The sequence below is a fragment of the Jaculus jaculus genome, chromosome 11, assembly GCF_020740685.1.
Source record: "Jaculus jaculus isolate mJacJac1 chromosome 11, mJacJac1.mat.Y.cur, whole genome shotgun sequence".
NCBI lineage: Eukaryota > Metazoa > Chordata > Mammalia > Rodentia > Dipodidae > Jaculus > Jaculus jaculus.
In genome coordinates, this window is record NC_059112.1 from 102,981,587 (window position 1) to 102,999,833 (window position 18,247).

Consider the following 18,247-nt stretch of genomic DNA (forward strand, 5'->3'; position numbering starts at 1 on the left):
AGGGTCAATGTGAGTTTGAGGCCAGCCTGAGACTACATAGTGAATTCCAGGTCAGCCTGAGCTAGAGCGAGAGTCTGCCTCAAAAAACAAACAACAACAAAAAGAATGTCATTGATCCTCTCCAAAAAGGAAACACTATAGCCCTGACACATCTGTGGTGGGCTCCTGCAGGGTAACCAGGCTGGGAGTCATGCTCCTGCTGAGGCCTCTGCACCTTTTTGCCAGCCGCACCAACCCCACCCCCCCGAACTAAGGACTAAACTCTCAGGGACCACAGCACCCTTCCTTTTGTGAAGGCGCTCTTCTCCTAGGGCTCAGAATCCTACAGACAGGCTAGATCTGCAGATTCCCAGCCCCATGCCAAGGCCTCTGAACTAGAGCCCCAAAGGGAGACGGTGCCCAAGGATGCTACCACCCCTCCTCCCCAGGGAGGACTGTGATGCTGACAGCCTATGGTCTGGTCCCCAGGCTAGCTCCATCCCTTCCTATCCATTCCATACGCACATGTTGGAGCTGCCTGGCTTTTCTGCAAGGCGTCCGGCAGGGAGAACCAGTCTGTCTCGAAAGGTCTTTCCCTGAGGCTCCAAGTCTCTGTCGCCACTCCTCACCCCCAAGGTGGGCCCCACCCAGGCCACACTGGAGGCTGTCTGAGAGGCAGTGGCAGGCTGTGGACCCACCTTGTCTGGGTTCTCCAGTGAGTACACATAGAGCGGCAGGAAGAGCCTGTTGAGCAGGTGGTCAGTGAGCACATCGTTGAGGAACTCACAGTTGATGATCAGGATGTCATTGAGATAGTGCAGGTGATCCAGGTGCTCAGCCACCAGGTCACTCAGCTTCCCCCGGTTCCGGTGCCTGCAGAGAGAAGCAACCCCTGAGACTTTGGCCCTGAAGCCAGTGGCAGGAGAGCCTCGCATGGCTGGCGACGTGTTCACTGACGGCCAGCACGTGAGCTAGTCTCAAGCGGGGAAGAGAGACAAAGGGAAACAGGTCCACTGCAACCTGTTCATGGGGACTCCGAGGATCCCCATCACCCCAGGGCCTTGACACAGTTACCCCACTGCTATAGCTCCAAACAAATGGGAAGGACAAGGCGCAAACACAGAGACTCCCTCATAGGAAGCCACTGCACAGAGTAGCCACTAGTCAGCCGGCCTCCACCCCGACTCCCTAGCTGAGCAGTGCCAATGGAGCCAAAGATCCCGCCAAGTGACACACTCCGGAGGAGTTGTGGGGGGAAGCAGGCCTTACCAGCCAGGACGCATGCCCCTCCCCGCCTCCCCACCGCAGGCTGGAGGCCTCTGAGTCCTTGCAATTGGCCACAAGTGTGCTGCTTGGGTCCCCAGGGTATAGTCAAAAGGACAGTTAGGCTGGGAGATGGCTCAGTAGATAAAGCACTTGCCACTCAAGTCAGAGTACCAGAGTTCGATCCCAAGACCCCACATGAATAGTCAGAAACCCTGGAGGGCTTCTGTAATCGCACAATGGGAGGTGAAGACAGAATTTCCCAGAAGCTCGCTGTAAGTGCAGCAAAGAACAGGAGAATGAGATCCAGACAGAAAAATCCTGCCTGGAATGAGATGGAAAGGCAAGGAATGACCCAAAGGTGTCCTCTGACTTCCACACACGTATTGTGGCATATATTTGCCCACATTCACACATATGCAAACTCACATACATAAACACGCAACACACACACACTAATGAATAAAAATAAAATAAAGGACAACGGAGCTGGGGACACTTTTACCACCTGCAAAGCGGCAGGCACGGCAATGAACGCCTAGCTGGGGGAGGACGCTATCCTGGAGGGGGTGCCACATTACTACTCGGGTTACTGAGGGCTCTTTCCAAAGACAGAAGAGCGAGAACCAGCGCAATGGGAAAGAAGAGTCCGGTGGTACCACTGCTGACAGCCAGCCGGCAGGCACATTTGGGGCTGATGATCCTACAGACTAGTGTGCATATTGGGCTCTTCTCAGTCGAGTCACCCTAAAATTCGAGTGTTTCACATCCTTCTGGCCTTAAAGGCACCAAGCATATAAGTAACAACAGGATCCATCTGCTTCTCTCACGTAGTTTTGGATTCTTTACTGTAATTAGATGAGATCTTCAGTAAATACTGATAGCAAATACATGTTATATCTGTGAACTCACCTTCACCAAAGACCCAGAACTGTCATACTCCCCCTAAAGTACTACGGAAAACTGTCTTTAGTGTAGAACTTGACACACCTCATTTTAAGGTATACACATGGGTTTAGACACAAATAGTTTTGATCAGCTAAGGAAAGAGGAAGAAGGTGAGAGAGAGAGAGAGAGAGAGAGAGAGAGAGAGAGAGTATGTGTGTGTTATAAGGCACTGAGCCTAGAGCCTTAGGCATATGAAGCAAGCTCTCTACCACTCCCCAGCCTTCCTTTTACTTTTATTTTAGTTTAGAGACAGTGAGACACAGAGAGAAAGAGAATTGGTGTACCAGGGCCTCAACTACTGAAATTGAACTCCAGGTGCTTGTGCCACCTAGTGGGCATGTGCGACCTTGCCCTTGCCTCACTTTTGTGCGTCTGGCTTACATGGGGTCTACAGAGTCGAACATGGTTCCTTAGGCTTTGCAATCAAGCACCTTAAATGCACCTTAAAACCACTAAGCCCGCAGGCAAGCACCTTAACCACTAAGCCGTCTTTCCAGCCCTACTTTTTATTTTGAGACAGAGTGTCACTAGGTTGCTAATGCTTGCCCAGAACTCACTCTGTATCCCGGACTGACCGTGAAGTAGCGCTTGTCCTGCCTCAGCCTTTCAAGGAGCTGGATGACAGGCCACAGGCTGCTGAGGAGGAACCCTTTGCATAGGTGGCCCTTCCCATTCTCTACCCTCCCTTCCACTCTGCATGTAAGCCTTCCTTTTCAGATGCTCCCCACTGAGTCAGGGACTGGAGCTAACAGTGTGACAGTGTAGTAACTGCCCAGAGCAGAGCCCGAGGGCTGTGAGTTCATTTCGTTCCTCGTACCACACTGCTCTTCCTGGAGGACGGTGCCTCAGTGGCTCACATCGGGACTGGGCATACCCACACAGGTCCTTACTTCAACAATGCCCAGGCAGCCCAGTCACCTTGCTATTCTTGCCGTTTGCCCAGTGTACAATGCACTATTCTGTCTAGCTCCCTTTGTCTTAACAGCTCCCTTCCTGGTTCCTACAGTGTCTGACCCCAAAGCTGTGCCTCTCACCAGACCTAGGCAAAGCTATATGGTAATGTAAGGAGGCATGCTGCTAAATGACCTCCAATGCCCAGCTTGAAACCACAGCAATGCAAAAGCCATATTAAAAAAAAAAAAAAAAAAAAAAAAAACAGGACAAAGCCTCTATGAAACTTCCAGTCATCACTGTAAGGAAAGATCACCTTCATCATCTCACATTTTTTTTGTTGTTTTGAGGTAGGGTCTCACTGTAGCTCAGGCTGACCTGAAATTCACTATGCAGTCTCAGGGTGGCCTTGAACGCACAGTGATTCTCCTCACTCTGCCTCCTGAGTATTGGAATTAAAGGCATGTGTTACCACGCCTGGCTTAAATTATTTTTTTAATTAATTATTTATTTATTTGAGAGTGACAGACACAGAGAGAAAGACAGATAGAGGGAGAGAGAGAGAATGGGCGCGCCAGGGCTTCCAGCCTCTGCAAACAAACTCCAGACGCGTGCGCCCCCTTGTGCATCTGGCTACCGTGGGACCTGGGGAACCGAGCCTCGAACTGGGGTCCTTAGGCTTCACAGGCAAGTGCTTAACCGCTAAGCCATCTCTCCAGCCCTTAAATTATTTTTAAACAGACTTCTAGAGATGTGATTCATAGGCAATAAAGCTCACCCATTTGACCTATATAACAATGTATTTTTAAACAGTTTGTTTCTTCTTGGGATGCTAGGAATTAAAACCAGGGTGCCACCCACACTGGGCAAGCCCTCTACCGCTGTGCTACATTCCCACACCCCATGGTTTCGAGATGTTCATCACAACTGATGTGAGGGCATTTTTACCCCCTCTGCCAAAACCTGAGTATTCGTTAGTGCTCGTGCATGTATGTGTGTGCATGTGTGTATGTATGTATGTATGTATGCATGTGTGTACATGTGCATGTGTGCATGTGTGTATGCGTGTATGTATGTGTGTATGAATGCATGCTTGCATGCCTGGCTGGCCTTGAACTCCTGATGCACCTACTTCTACCTTCCAGGCACTGCACACAGGTGTACACCGCTGTACCCACTTTCATGTGCTGCTGGGGCTTCTTACATGCCAGGCCACCACTCTACCTGCACTAAATCCTCAGTCCAACAGGCCACATTTCTGACTATCTCTATATCTGCATCTCCTGGCCAGCTGGCCCTGTGGCCCCAGCTATGGGGGTACTGTCACCCCTGGGTCCTCTGGAGGCAGGGGCAAAGCTTCCAACTTGCCACTGTTCCAAGCAGGTGGGAAGAACCTTCTACAACCTACACTCTACCTACATGCAGGCAGGCAGAGCTCTGATTGTCCTCAGCGCTCTTCCACAGAAACTGCCTCTTCCACTGACCCCGCCCCCCGAGGCCCGCGTCACTCACTCCTCGTCGGTCTGCACACAGTTGTCCAGCTCGATCACGTGGCTCCCAATGAACCAGACCAAATTGGAGAAATAAGGGACAGCGGTTTTGTCTCTGATATAGTGCAGCATGGCCTGGTTATCCACTGAGGAAATTCACGAGAGAAAGGAAAAAAAAAAAAAGTCAAGCTACCAAAAATAACTCTGTGGAGATTAAAAAAAAAAAAAAAAACAGAAAGAAAAAACAACCAACCAACCAAAAAAACCACAATGAAAAAGCCCTCACTATAATCTGAAAATGCCTGTCTTTCCTGGAAATACTTGAAAATGTTTATCTTATTCATAAAACTAGATTCATCACTTTAGACCTCATGCCATTCTTAAAATTAATAAAATAAGTCAGAGAGCTAAACATTTTTATTGCACTGGAGAACCAACTTATCTGCAGTGGCCTAGGCCTGACTGTAGCAGGAGGGACGGCCTCCTGGAGCAAGTTTCCAGTGTTACATACATGTAAGGTAGGGAGAGGAGGAGGAACGGCAGAGTTAGTGACTTACATGACACTGGAATAAGGAACAGCAATCGGCATGGAAGGAAAGGCAAAAACAGACAGCAGTTAACAGGGTTAGGACCGGGAGGTGAAACAGCCCCGAGGGACAGACCTGGGGCAGGAGGCATCTAAACTGAAAAACATGGGTTAGAAGAGAGCAAGAGAAAACGGAGAGCAGAGGGCAGGGGCATCAACTGTGCCCGAACCAGGGTCATGAACTCAGAGCTGAGGTCAGCGGCTGGCACCACAAGGGGCAGATGTTTCTTTGCGCCCTGACCCTGTCCCGCGGGGCATGTGGGGCCCAAAATGGTCAAATCTACACCTTCAAGTCAGAAACTCAGACTTCATGGAAGATCGTCCAATTCTGAAATATGGGCAACAGATATATTTTTTAAAAACCCAAGGCAATTAAAACATGTCTAAGGGCTAGGATTGAGCTGGCAAACCTTCAGTTTGTAGGCTCTGGCTGGGCCCAAGTCGAGTCTGAGAAAGACTTAAATTTACTGTAATCTCAGACCTGAGCCCCGGAGGACCCCACCCCCACTGGATGTCATCTCAGGTAACACCATCTCACTTAAGCAGAGCAAAGCCTTTAATCCCCAAGAAACCTGAGACCAGTTCCACTGGGGTGACTTAAGGGAATTAGCCAGGCATTAGGCATCGCCTTAGAGGGCAATTCCAGTTCCGGAAACTTGCAGGCTGCCAGCCTTTGTGCCAGCACAGGCAGAGTGCCCTGGAAAGGGTTTTCTCCAGTGTTAAGAATATCTTGAAAGGAGGAAGACTTGGTTAGCGCAGGCCTTGGCAGCTGGCTGGGAATACAACACTGCCCCCTGCCGCTCACGACAGCAAATGCTTTTATAGATTATTCAAGGATAAAACAATAGTTGTGTTGAACAATACTTTAAGTTGTGTTGAACAATACTTTACAAGCCACAAACATTTAAATCTAAAATTTAAAAGATAGCCTTACTTTAAATAATTCTAACAAGGCCACTCCAAATCCCACATGGGCTTATGGGCAGCAGTATGGAGCAAGACCAGGACATGCAGGAAGCAAGCAGTGGCTCACAGATGTCCCCAAGGGACCAGCTAAGTCTCCCACAGCTGCAATCCCTCAAAGAGAAGCAGCCATGGCTTAGCATCAGTGAGCTCTCTAGTGACTGAGGAGCCGTCCGCCTAGGCACGTGTAGCCAAGTGTCACCGTCACTGGAGGCCTGAGTGCAGAAGAAACCCACCTTTATAGACATTCAAGGTGATGGTTCTCACAGCAATCCGAACCATGCTTTCTGGGTGATTGAAGAACTTGATGGCTTCCGTGTACAGGGCAAAATCATTGGTGTGCTAAAACAGAAGTACCCCGAGTTATAAATCCACAGGACAAGCGTGTTCCCTCCCTGGCTTCCTGAAAGCCACCAGACTGCAACAAATGATGCCGCCATGAACGCTGAGCCAGTGGCTCATTCCCAGAGAGCATGCAGGAAGAAATGGGCAGGCCAGACCATGGAGGAGAAAAGGGTCTGGGTACAGCATCATACATGGCTCCTGCCTGCCTTACCTACTTCTTAGCTGTGTGAGGGTGGTATTTTGAAGGATGCCTGCTCAGCCTGGCCCAGTGCCTAAGGAGCACCCAATAGTAGTGCTAGTGGGAGTGTGATGAGCCCTCCAGACCAGTGAAAGAGGGGTGCACTGGGCTAAGCTCAGTGTCTCTAGGGCCACTATCCTCTCTCCGTTGGAACAACGACCGTGCACACGTCATGCAGGAGGCAGAGGTTCCCGCAGTCCTCTGCTGTTCAAAAGGGACAACAGGACGTATGAGATGGCTCAGCGCCATAGCCACCCACTGCCCCAGTCTGAGAAGGCAGTGCACCCCAAGCCAACAGCCATGTCCTGCTGCCCTCCTTTCACCACTGTTTACAGAGAGTTCCAGAATCTGGCTGTGGAGCAGTAGGTGAGAGGCAAGAGCAGTGGGAACCTGCATACCCTCCCGTCCAGGCTGGTTGTGGGGACATGGAGGCACTCAATGACAACAGTCCAATAAGGATAGTGTCACTCTGAGGAGTGGATGTCAAGAATGCACCTGACTCATAGTATGATAGCTACCTTCTTGTTGTTGGGACAAAGCACCCAACCAAAAACAGCTGGTGGGAGGAAAAGTTGTCTTGAGGGGAAGCTCCCTGATGGCAGGAGACAGCATGGCATGAGCAGAGGCTGGTATCACCTCTGCCACATGTGGGAAACAATAGGAGAATAAGCCCAGTTCTAGCAAGAGGGGGCTGGATAGAACACCCTCAAGCCTACCTACAATTTGCCTGTTTGAGCAAGGCTCCACCTCCCAAACTGCCATCGGCCGGGAGCCAAGCACCCCAAACAAAACTTTATGGGGCATTGATTCAAACTACGGCACATGGCAACTACTGCTGGCTCACATGAAGAGGAAACTGAGCCCACCTCAGAAAATGGGGCTCCTGCTACACCTGGCATAACAAGGTCTCTGCTAGTGGCCTGGCACTGGCCCGCCTGGCCAGGTTCAGCCCCACTCCCCTGCGCTGGGGGACCCTAGCTCTCCTCGGGTCTGGCTCTTCTTTCATCTGGGAGCCTTTGGGTGAATGCTCACATCACCCGCCTGCTCCACAGACACATTTGCTGGCCACGTGCTGTGTGCTCCGACTGCACGTTGCCTGTGGTTCTCAGCTGGAGCTTCTTCCCGGACAGAATCAATGAGAATAGAGGTTCAAGCACCTGCTGACACATCATGCACAGAAAATAGGATGGATGTTGCCCAAACTGGGAAAATATTTGGGACTGTGGTCTGGCTTCAAAGACAGGCTGTGAACATGTGACCACCAGTCGGAAGATACCTGCTACACAGACCAAATGTGGTTTGTGGCTTCCTAAATGGGCTCCAGAGTCAACTGTGTCACACTCATGTTGTCCCTATCTACACAAAGTCAGGGAAGGCTAACATGACCATAGTGTGTGGTAACAGAACAGTGTGTGACTTTGGAGGCTGGGCCACAGAAGGCACCACAGTTTTCCATGGTCTCTTGAGTCACCTACTCTGGGGAAATCAGTTGCAAGGACCCTTGAGCAGCCCTGGAAAGAGGCCCTTGTGATGGAAGCCAAGGCCTCCCACCCAGAGCCAGCAGCAGCCAGCCACCCATGACAGCAAAACAGACCCTCCACCCAATCCAGCCTCCAGAGGATGTAAGCCTCCTTGGAGACTATCAGAAACAGTCCCAAAGTCCAGACGTACCATGAGGAATGTAATGCAATCCTGATCAATGAGACATGAGGGGAAGTCTAGGGACAGACTTTTCAGAAAGTTTTCTGGAAGTCAAAATGGGATACAGGAAAGCAAGTGATCCCATCAGAAACTCTGGCAGTAACAAATGAGCATGTGATGTCTGGAGCAGCTGCAGCCATCCTGTGACCACAAGGGACTGAACATGTAGACAGGTGCCAACTGCAGGAACAGAGCAGGAAGTTGGAAAGGTTTGGATCCTTGATAAAGGGGCTGAGCCCCAGGATGGAGCCACTCAGAACTGCAGCATCTGAACTTCTGTATTTCATGAGCAAAACTGACCTTACTGTTCAAGCTCTTTCTAACTGGGAGAACAGCAGCAATTTATCTACTGCAGTTGTTACCCAGGGACACCAGGACAATACCAAGAATAGCTGTGCCTGCTCCTCAGGGACCAGGCACAATGTAACACTTGGAAGGCATTATCTCATTTGATCCCTGACACCCTATAGCAATATGCTCTGCCTCATTTCCCAAGAAAATGGAAGCTCAAAGAAATACCGGATGTCCCCTGGAGTTACACTCTACGAAGTGGCAAACCCACGTCTGAATGGAGTCCCTGTTTTTCCCACATGGCGACCTCTAGACACTTCTCCTGACCAAGTATCATCCTCTCAGCACAAAGTGACTTTTGCTTTAAAAATGAAAGGGAGAGAAGCCAGCATCACCCTGATACCAAAACCTGGCAAAGATAGAACAAAAAAAGAAAATTACAGACCAATCTCTCTCATGAACATAGATGCAAAAATTCTCAACAAAATAATGGCAAACAGAATCCAAGGATATATCAGAAAGATCATTCACCCGGACCAAGTAGGCTTTATACCAGAGATGCAGGGATGGTTCAACATATGCAAATCAATAAATGTAACACATTATATAAATGGACTGAAGGACAAAAATCACATGATCATCTCATTAGATGCAGAAAAAGCATTTGACAAAGTCCAACATCCCTTCATGATAAAAGTCCTACAGAGTGGGCTGGAGAGATGGCTTAGCGGTAAGTACTTGCCTGTGAAGCCTGAGGACCCCAGTTCGAGGCTCGATTCTCCAGGATCCACGTTAGCCAGATGCACAAGGGGGCACATGTGTCTGGAGTTCGTTTGCAGTGGCTGGAGGCCCTGGCGCGCCCATTCTCTCTGTCTCTCTCTCTCTACCTGCCTCTTTCTCTCTCTGTCACTCTCAAATAAATAAATAAAAATGAACAAAAATTTTTTTTAAAGTTAAAAAAAAAGTCCTACAGAGACTAGGAATAGAAGGATCATATCTCAGTATAATAAAGGCTATTTATGACAAGCTACAGCCAACATATTACTAAATGGGGAAAAACTGGAAGCTTTCCCACTAAAATCAGGAACAAGACAAGGGTGTCCACTGTCCCCACTTTTATCTAATATAGTGCTGGAAGTTTTAGCCATAGCAATAAGGCAAGAGATGCACATAAAAGGGATACAAATTGGAAAGGAAGAGATCAAGCTATCCTTATTTGCAGATGACATGATTCTATACATAAAGGACCCTAAAGACTCTACCAGCAAACTGTTAGAGCTGATCAAAACCTACAGCCATGTAGCAGGATACAAAATAAATACACAGAAATCAGTAGCCTTCATATATGCTAACAACAAACACACAGAGGATGAAATCAGAGAATCACTCCCATTCACAATTGCATCAAAGAAAATAAAGTACCTTGGAATAAACCTAACCAAGGAAGTCAAGGATCTCTACAATGAGAACTTTAAAACACTCAAGCGAGAGATTGCAGAGACACTAGGAAATGGAAAAACATTCCGTGTTCCTGGATCGGAAGAATCAGTATTGTGAAAATGGCAATCTTACCAAAAGCAATCTACACATTTGATGCCATCCTCATCAGAATTCCAACAGCATTCTTCATGGAAATAGAAAAACAATCCAAAAATGAAAGGGAGGAACTGGGGAATGGTTCGGTGGCTGAAGTGCTTGTCATGATAGTGTGAGGACTAAGCTCGGATCCCCAGTACCCACATAAATACTGGGTAAGCGTGGTGGCTAGCCTATAGTTCCAGTGCTCAGGAGCTTTGAAGCAAGCTGGCTGGCTACACTGGCTGAAGTGGTGAGCTGTGGGCTCAAATGAAAAACCTTGCGCCTCAGTAAAATAAAGAGGAAACTGTTCAAGAAATCACCAGATGCTGACCTCAGGCCTCCACATGCACACGCATGCTGTGTACCCACACGCACATATGCCCATATACATGCACACCACACATGCAAACACCACAAAAAAATGGAATGGTAATTTGTTGAGTAAAATTTTTTCAAGCATGCTCAAATCAGTGTTAGTGCAGAAATCATGGCAGCGAGTCTGTGAGCGCTTTAAGAGCCAGCGTGACTGCACAGACTGAGGGCGCCGCACACTGGGCAAGTTTAACCCCCTCCCTCCCACCTGCCCATCACTCACCTCATTGTAAAAGAAATGGACAGTGTGGTTATTGAGCTTTAACGAAAGTGTTTTCAGGAACGAGATGTAATATGCCATGATCTCCTCGTCAGAAAAGTCAAATTTATGGACAATGATCGAATTTACATAGTTATTAGACAGCAGATAATCTACAAGGAAAAAGAAAAAGCAGACAGGTTAGCCACGTTGGAGAACAAATCGAGCAAAGGCTGCCTGCCAGGTAAGAAGCAAAGGAGCACATCCATGTGTTTAAACCAGGTGAGCCTCTGGGTTGCTGGGATTCAAGTAGCAGGGGTGGCTTAACCTTCAACCAGCCAAGAACCACTTATGGGGCATCGGCCTTGGAAAGCCCACAGACAATGCCAGAGGAGAGGCTGCCCCCTCCCTTGTACACCAAGAAGAACAAACCACTCATGTGTTTTCACTGAGAAAACAGAGCTGGGTGGAGGGACTGGGTGGTGAGGGGTATCCGTACAGCCCAAATGAGCGTGAAAGCGCCAGGCTCTAGAAAAGGTCTGTACAAGTTCTGTGAAAGTTGAGCATGGAGCTGGGCTGGCCATAGTTTCCCATTCCACCATAGTGCTGAGGAGGCTCACGCTTCCCATTCTGCACATGAAGAAAAGCTCAGAGAGGCAGATGAACCCTGAGGACCCAGAGACAGCACGTCACAGAGCAGGGACTGAAGCCCAGGCCCGAGGCCAGAGCCTGTGTGGGATGCGCACTCATGGGGGCTGGCAGTGAACATCGGGTACTGAGGGCTCTGGGGCAGCCCCACAGCTCCCATCCCCAGCTCCGGGCCCTGTGGGGACACAGGACTGACATAGCAAAAGAAGCTTGGTTTAGTGTCACAGCTCCTAACCTTAAAATGCTGGCCATGGCATTGAGTACTTCTTTAAGGCATGCCACCCAGCGAGATCAGGTCTGCAGGCTAGCTGCAGCTTGTGGCTTGAGGTCTGAAATCTCGGTGCTGGGCCTATGGCTGGACAGGGTCCCTCCAAGTCCTCACCAGTCACCTCAAAGCAAGTGCTGCTGTCCCCACTGCCTGTCACTGGGCTGCCAGCATGGGTACTACTACAGCCCCTGTCAAGCGGCCAGAGACAGGATATGCTGGACACCTGACCTACGGGGAGGCAGTGGAGTACCCTGGCACTGGTTAACCATGCAGAGCCAGGCCCGGCCTGACCTGCTCAGCGAGAGTTCCCGAGAGTGGTGCAGCCCCTTGGGTGAACCTTCACAGATCCACCTTGCCATGTGCAGATCCCGTCTTGCCACTATCTGGCCATGTCCCCCTGGGCGGGCAGTCCAGGGAGCAGAACAGCACAAGCTTCCTCAGGGCTGTGGGGAGGACGGGTGAGGGTGGCGGGAGATAAGGCTCAACACACTTGGCAGCCTGGGTACAAAGTCAGTGTCAGGAACAGGCGTGACCGTGCTCCTGCACATCACGGCCACCACAGCCCTGGCCGGAGCATGACTGGCTTGGTGCATGGGAAGAAACCTATCAGGTGCAGTGAGGCCAACGGAGATCTGCTTCAGCCCATCAGAGTACTCATGGACATTCTTCCTGGGTCTTCAAAACAACCCCAGATGAACCCAGGAGCCAAGGACTGCAACAGCAGCCCCAGGATAGACTCAACACTGGTATCCTCTGCAGCTAGTTCTCCGGGAAGGTTCACTGCACAGTCTCTGAACAGGCAAAGCAGATGGGTAATACAGACAATAGTCTTAGAATCTCCTGAGTGTGGAGCTGGAGAGGTGGGTTAGTAGTTAAGGTGTGGTTAAGTGCTTGCCTGCAAAGGCTCATGACCGGAGCTCAATTCCCCAGGACCCACATAAAGCCAGATGCACAAAGTGGCGCATGCATCTGGAGTTTGTGTGCAGAGGCTGGAAGCCCTGGCACACCCATTTTCTCTCTCTCTTCCATCTCCCTCTGCTTGCAAATAAACAAATCTCCTTAGTGTAACAGTTCCTTGAGCCTGTGTGGAGGTTCCAGCAGGGGTGCCAGCTACTCGGATACCCTAGGCCGAAGAACAGTCGCTGCTGTGGGAAGCGTCACTGTCTCCAACAGAGCATGCAGCCTTGGGAGGAGCACACGTGGAGAGGTGAGACAGGAAGCAAACACCACCAGCCAGATCAGCTGAACCAAGTCTGGCCATCAGTAGGGTGACAACTGTCACAGCCAGTTCACCTTCACATTCCTGATTATGAAGTTTCTGAGGCAACTCTCAGAACAAGCTGAGGGAGAGTCCTAGTAATATTAACAGTTTTTTGGTGTGTGCATGTGTCTATCTGTCTGTCTATCTGTCTGAGAGAGACAGAGAGTGAGAGCAAAAGCACACAGGCCCATGATGTGGAAGTCAGAGGACAACCTCGGCAATCAGTCCTTACTTTCCACCAGTGTATACCCCAGCAGAGCTGGCCCATGAGCTTCCTAGAGGTTCTCTTGTCTCCACCTACCATCTCACCATAGAGACTGAGCTTACAGACACTTGTACTACTGAGTAAAACTTCCCTGGGGTTCTGGGAATCCAAGCTGGTGAGTTCTTTATCCACTCAGCCGTTTTCTTAGCCCCAATCTTAACACTTCTTGAAATGAGGTCACACATGTCTCAACTGCTACGGGTATAGTTTGTTCTATATAGAAAAAGAATTTTATGTATCTTACTTGCATGTACATATGTATTTGACACATATGGACGTATACTTCAGAGCTTAAGTGCCTGGCTTCAAGGGTGCTACAAGATGTATGCCATGGAGGTACCACTCAGATCTGACCCATTACATGGATGGCTCCCCAGAAGGCTCCCTTATATCTGGCCTCACCAGCACATCACCCCTAAGACAGGTCCCATTTTGCTTCCCAGTCTGCAAAGGCTCAGTGTGCCTGTTTGTGAAACACAGAAGAGAATCAGGAAGGTGTGCTGCCCGTGTGTGCCACCTGCCCAGTGGCACTGCTGAGAGTCATCATTTCTCTTTGCTCCCCATGCCCTCCTTCCTGCTCCCTCGTATTCTGTTCTTGAAACAGTTCACAGTTGCAGCCCAAGTGACTGTGGCTAGAGACATCTAGAGAGGGACAATGGGCTGACAGGACATCATGCTTAGTGCTGTGAAGATGGACTAGAGGCTCCTGGGCCACTAGCAGCACAGACACTCTGAAAGCAGTTTCAGCTGATCAGCATCTCTGGCTGGACCTGAGACAGCCCCAGACTTCTTACACCTCCCATGGAGACTTACTTTTCCAGGGCCTCCAAGAGATGGCTCTGTGAGGGTTAAAGGACCACTATGGGGACACTGGAGAACCTCTATTATGTGGCTGGGATTTTTCTACTCCCCCTCCCTGCTGTGTGGCTGGCTTCCTGTGGTATCCTTGATAATAAACCTGGGAGTCTATAAGTAATCTTGGTCTCTGGGGCCTCTGTCACTTAGATCACCAAGCCTACAGACAGCAGACGTCTTTGCGTAATGGCTGCCTGTAATAGTGAAAAGCTGGAAAGCACCTAGATGCCCATGATCAGGTTCAGTCGGTCACAGCACAGCAGGGTGCAGCTGTAAGTCAGACCAGGGAGGGTCCCACACAGGAGCAACAGAAGATCTGAGAAGTGAGGAGATGGGGCAAGAAGCAGAGCTAGAAAACTGTCAGGGTGGGAGGCTACAGAGACCTAGTTTTCTGTACTTTTGTAATGAGGTATTTAAATTTTATTTATTTATTTATATATTAGAGAGAGAGAGAAACAGGGAGAAAGAGGCAAACAGAAAGACAGAGTGAGTATGGGCACACCAGGGCCTCCTGCCAATGCAAATGAATTCCACATGCATGTGCCATTTTGTGCGTCTGGCTTTATGTGGGTACTAGGGAATAGAACCCAGGCTGGCAGGCTTTGCAAGCAAAAGCCTTTAACTAGTGAGCCATCTTTCCAGCCTGCTATAATGAAGTTTTGTTGTTTTACATGAAAACAATTTCTAGGATCAAAAAATAAAAATAAAAACAGCCAGGCATAGTGGCATGATTCTAAAATATCAACACTCTGAAGGCTAAGGCAAGAGGATCAAGAGTGTGAGGCCAGCTAGGGCTACACAGCTGTCTCACAAAATATATATTTTTTATTTATTTTATGTTTTTGAGATAGAATTTCACTCTAGTCCAGGCTAACCTAGAATTTACTCTGTAGTCCCAGGCTGGCCTTGAACTCACAGCAATTCTCTTACCTCATCCACCCGAGTGCTGGAATTAAAGGTGTGTGCCATCACGACCAGCTCAAAATACTTTATTATTTTTAATATTTTATTTATTTATTTGATTTATTTGAGAGAGAGAATAGTGTGCCAGGGCCTTAAGCCTCTGCAAATGAATTCCAGACATAATGCACCACCTTGTGCATCTGGCTTACATGGGTCCTGAAGAATTGAACCTGTGTCTTTTGGCTTTGTAAGCAAGAACCTTAACCACTAAGCCATCTCTCCAGCCCTAAAAAAACTTTTTAACAACTTTGCATGTATGTGTGTGTGTGTGTGTGCATGTGTACTTATGGGTGTGAGTGTGGGTACATGCCTGCCACAGAATGCACGTGGAGGTCAAAGGTCAACTTCTGGGTATTAGTTCTCATCTTCCACCTCATGTGAGGCAGGATCTCTTATTCTTATTGTTATTCACTGATACGCTTGCCCAACTAGCTGGTCCATAAACTTCTAGAAAATTCTCTTGTCTCTGACTCCCATCTCACTAGCAGAGGGCTAGGAATACAGAATTCTGGCTTTCACATGAGTTATGGGGATCCAAACTCAGGTATTTGGGCCTGAGCAGCAACCACTTTATCCACTGAGCTATCTCCCCATCCCCAGTAAATAAAGTTTTAAAAATTAAAACACTGGTCACTTCTCCTCCCTTACAAATTCTAGTTTTAGAAACAGCTGGTGATTTCCACTGTTTTGGCAGGACTCACAAAAGTCAAAGCAAGGGCTGAAGAGATGGCTCAGTGTCATCCTCACAAGCATGAGGAGCTGAGCTCAATCCCCAGTAAATGCCAGGCTTGGTGGCACATGCCTGTAATGCCTGTGCTTGGGAGACAAGAGATACATAGATCCCTGGAGCTCACTGGCCAGCTAGTAAACCCTAGTTGGTGAGCTCTGGGCTAAGAAGAGACCTGGTCCAAAGGAGGTAGATGGCATTCCTGAGGATGACATCTGAGGTTGTCCTCTGGTCTTCACATGCACACACATACACATGTGACCACATACATACAAAAAAATTGACAATCATAGCAGGAGGTTTGTCTTCCTGGGCTTCTCATGGCAGGGCGCCCTACTTATCCCAGTACTGGCAAAGCAACACATGCTACAGCTCCTTTGCATGTAAAGCCTAAGAGCCAAACTCAAAGCAGCAGAGAGCAGACGGGGTTGCCAGAGGGACCGAGACACAGCCAAGGTGACAAAGCCGCAGTTTTGCAGATGGCGAAAACCTGGAGTTCAATATGCCACCTTCAACACAGTGGCCTAGATAATGATGGCACTGTACTAGACAGCTGACATTTAGTAAAACTAGGAGACACAAACACACACACCCCACAGGAACTATGGAAGGTGATGAATATGTTAATTTGATGGTGGTCGTCATTTCACTAAACACATGCATCAGATCTTCAAATTGTACATCTTAAATATATACACAATAAGAAGCCAGAATTTTTAAGTACCGATTTTTAAACCTGTCATCCTGGGCCTAGCTGGGCTCAGAAAACATAACCAGTGGTAAGACTCAAGGGACCTGAACTAAACGACACAGCCCAATGCTCTGGAAGTTTCCCAGCAGGCTGACCAAGCAGTGTGTCAGCAGCACCCAGGGGCTCGTGGCTAAATGGGTCCCACCCAGCTCTGCTGGATCTTCCCAAACCACACTTGTTTCCCATGTAGTGAAACAGAAGCTGGTAACAGGGGAAACCACGTAGGAGACATGAATCACACACTTGTCAGCTTGCGGTCATGAGCACGGGAGAGAAGTCTCTAGGGCAGCAACACCATCTAGTGGCCAAAGCTGAGGACCACCACACGGCAGCTCCTCAGCTCCAAGAAAGCCCTCCTTTTGCCTACTAGACCCTTTCCCCAATTTGTCCAAACTTTGCTATCGCTACTCAGTCATTTGTTTCTCCTACTCCTTGTGGGCAGGGCCTGGGCTTGATGTCATCTAGGAATGACAGGTGCGTGACTATGTACAGGATTAGGAACCAAGCCAGGCTTGCGCACTGTAGTTGCCTGGGCTCAGCAGTTCTCTGTTGGGGACAGTCCTGCACACTGTGGGGTGATTAACAGCCCCCCTCCGTCTGTGCTGATACCCAGGACTACCTCTAGACGCTGTCAGGCACTGCTCTCACTTAAGGACCACTGACTCACTTTTCTTGGCTGAAATCCCTTTTGTACTCGGGCTTTGCTGTAACTGTTACTTTGAGCCCATGACTCCAACTTTCTTGGTAGCAAAAAAGAGCCTGCCTCTCGAGGGTGATAGTTATAGGTGAGCAAGTTTAGTGAGGGCTGGTGAGAGCCTCAGAGTCATACATGCACTTACTGAGAAGCAAAAATTAAATGGGAAGGTTGTGGCCAATGCCCACACTCTCCCCCTCATCCTGCCTCTTCCAACAATTCATAACTGGCTGACTAGTCATCAATCCAGGATTCAGTATCAAGCCAATGCCCCCAGAATTATTCAGCATAGGGAAAACACCTTCGCTCTCCACAGAACCCCATCTTGTCCCTCAAAACACACAGGATACATTCCTCACCTCTACTGGAATTACATGTGGAGACAAAGCTTTTGGGAGACATGAAGCCTAAATAAGGTCACAAAGATCCAACTGTGACAGAAATAACATCCCCTAAGAAGCAGAGACCACAGGTAGATCTCTCCCTCCCTTCTGCCTCCCTTCCTTTTTTCCTCTCTCATGTACACACAGGTGTGCATGCATACACACGTAGAGAGAGGGGGGCAAGGGTAGAGCTATGCACAGTGAGAAAGTGGCTGCCAGGGTCTGAGTATGGGCCCCATGTGTCAGAACCTCAATTTCTATGTGATAATGTTGTGAAGTGAAGCCTCATAGGAGGTGTTAGGTCAGGGGAGCAAAGCTCCCCACCCCCATGTCTTTAATTAATGCCTTTCTCACATGAATTTTCACTGGACTGTTACCTCAAGAGTGCACTGTTATTCTTGCTCTCATGGCTGGACTAGTTATCTAAAGAGCAAGCAGTTTTACTTGCTCTTGTGGCCTGAACTATTATGTGAAAGAAGCAAGTATTCTGTGTCTTTTGCATAGACCTTTCTTCTGTAAGTTGAAGCAAAACAAGACACTCACTATCTGTGGCCACCTAGTATGGGATTTTTCTGCCTTCTGGATCTT

General features: G+C 48.8%; 1 protein-coding gene across 7 annotated transcripts in view; it reads right to left on the bottom strand.

Annotated features, from left to right (window-relative positions):
* Positions 1–18,247, bottom strand: part of Clec16a (C-type lectin domain containing 16A) — a 237,136-nt gene that overhangs the window by 199,647 nt on the left and 19,242 nt on the right. For 5 of the 7 annotated variants that reach the window (XM_045161465.1, XM_045161462.1, XM_004652036.2 and 2 more), the window contains 5 exons: positions 10,869–11,017; positions 6,357–6,462; positions 5,129–5,134; positions 4,594–4,717; positions 678–852 (listed from right to left, as the gene is read on the bottom strand). In XM_045161465.1, the coding sequence (XP_045017400.1) occupies positions 678–852; positions 4,594–4,717; positions 5,129–5,134; positions 6,357–6,462; positions 10,869–11,017 (560 nt within the window). The remainder of the gene's footprint in view (positions 1–677; positions 853–4,593; positions 4,718–5,128; positions 5,135–6,356; positions 6,463–10,868; positions 11,018–18,247) is intronic. The other 2 variants (XM_045161463.1, XM_045161461.1) reach the window with 1 other exon arrangement.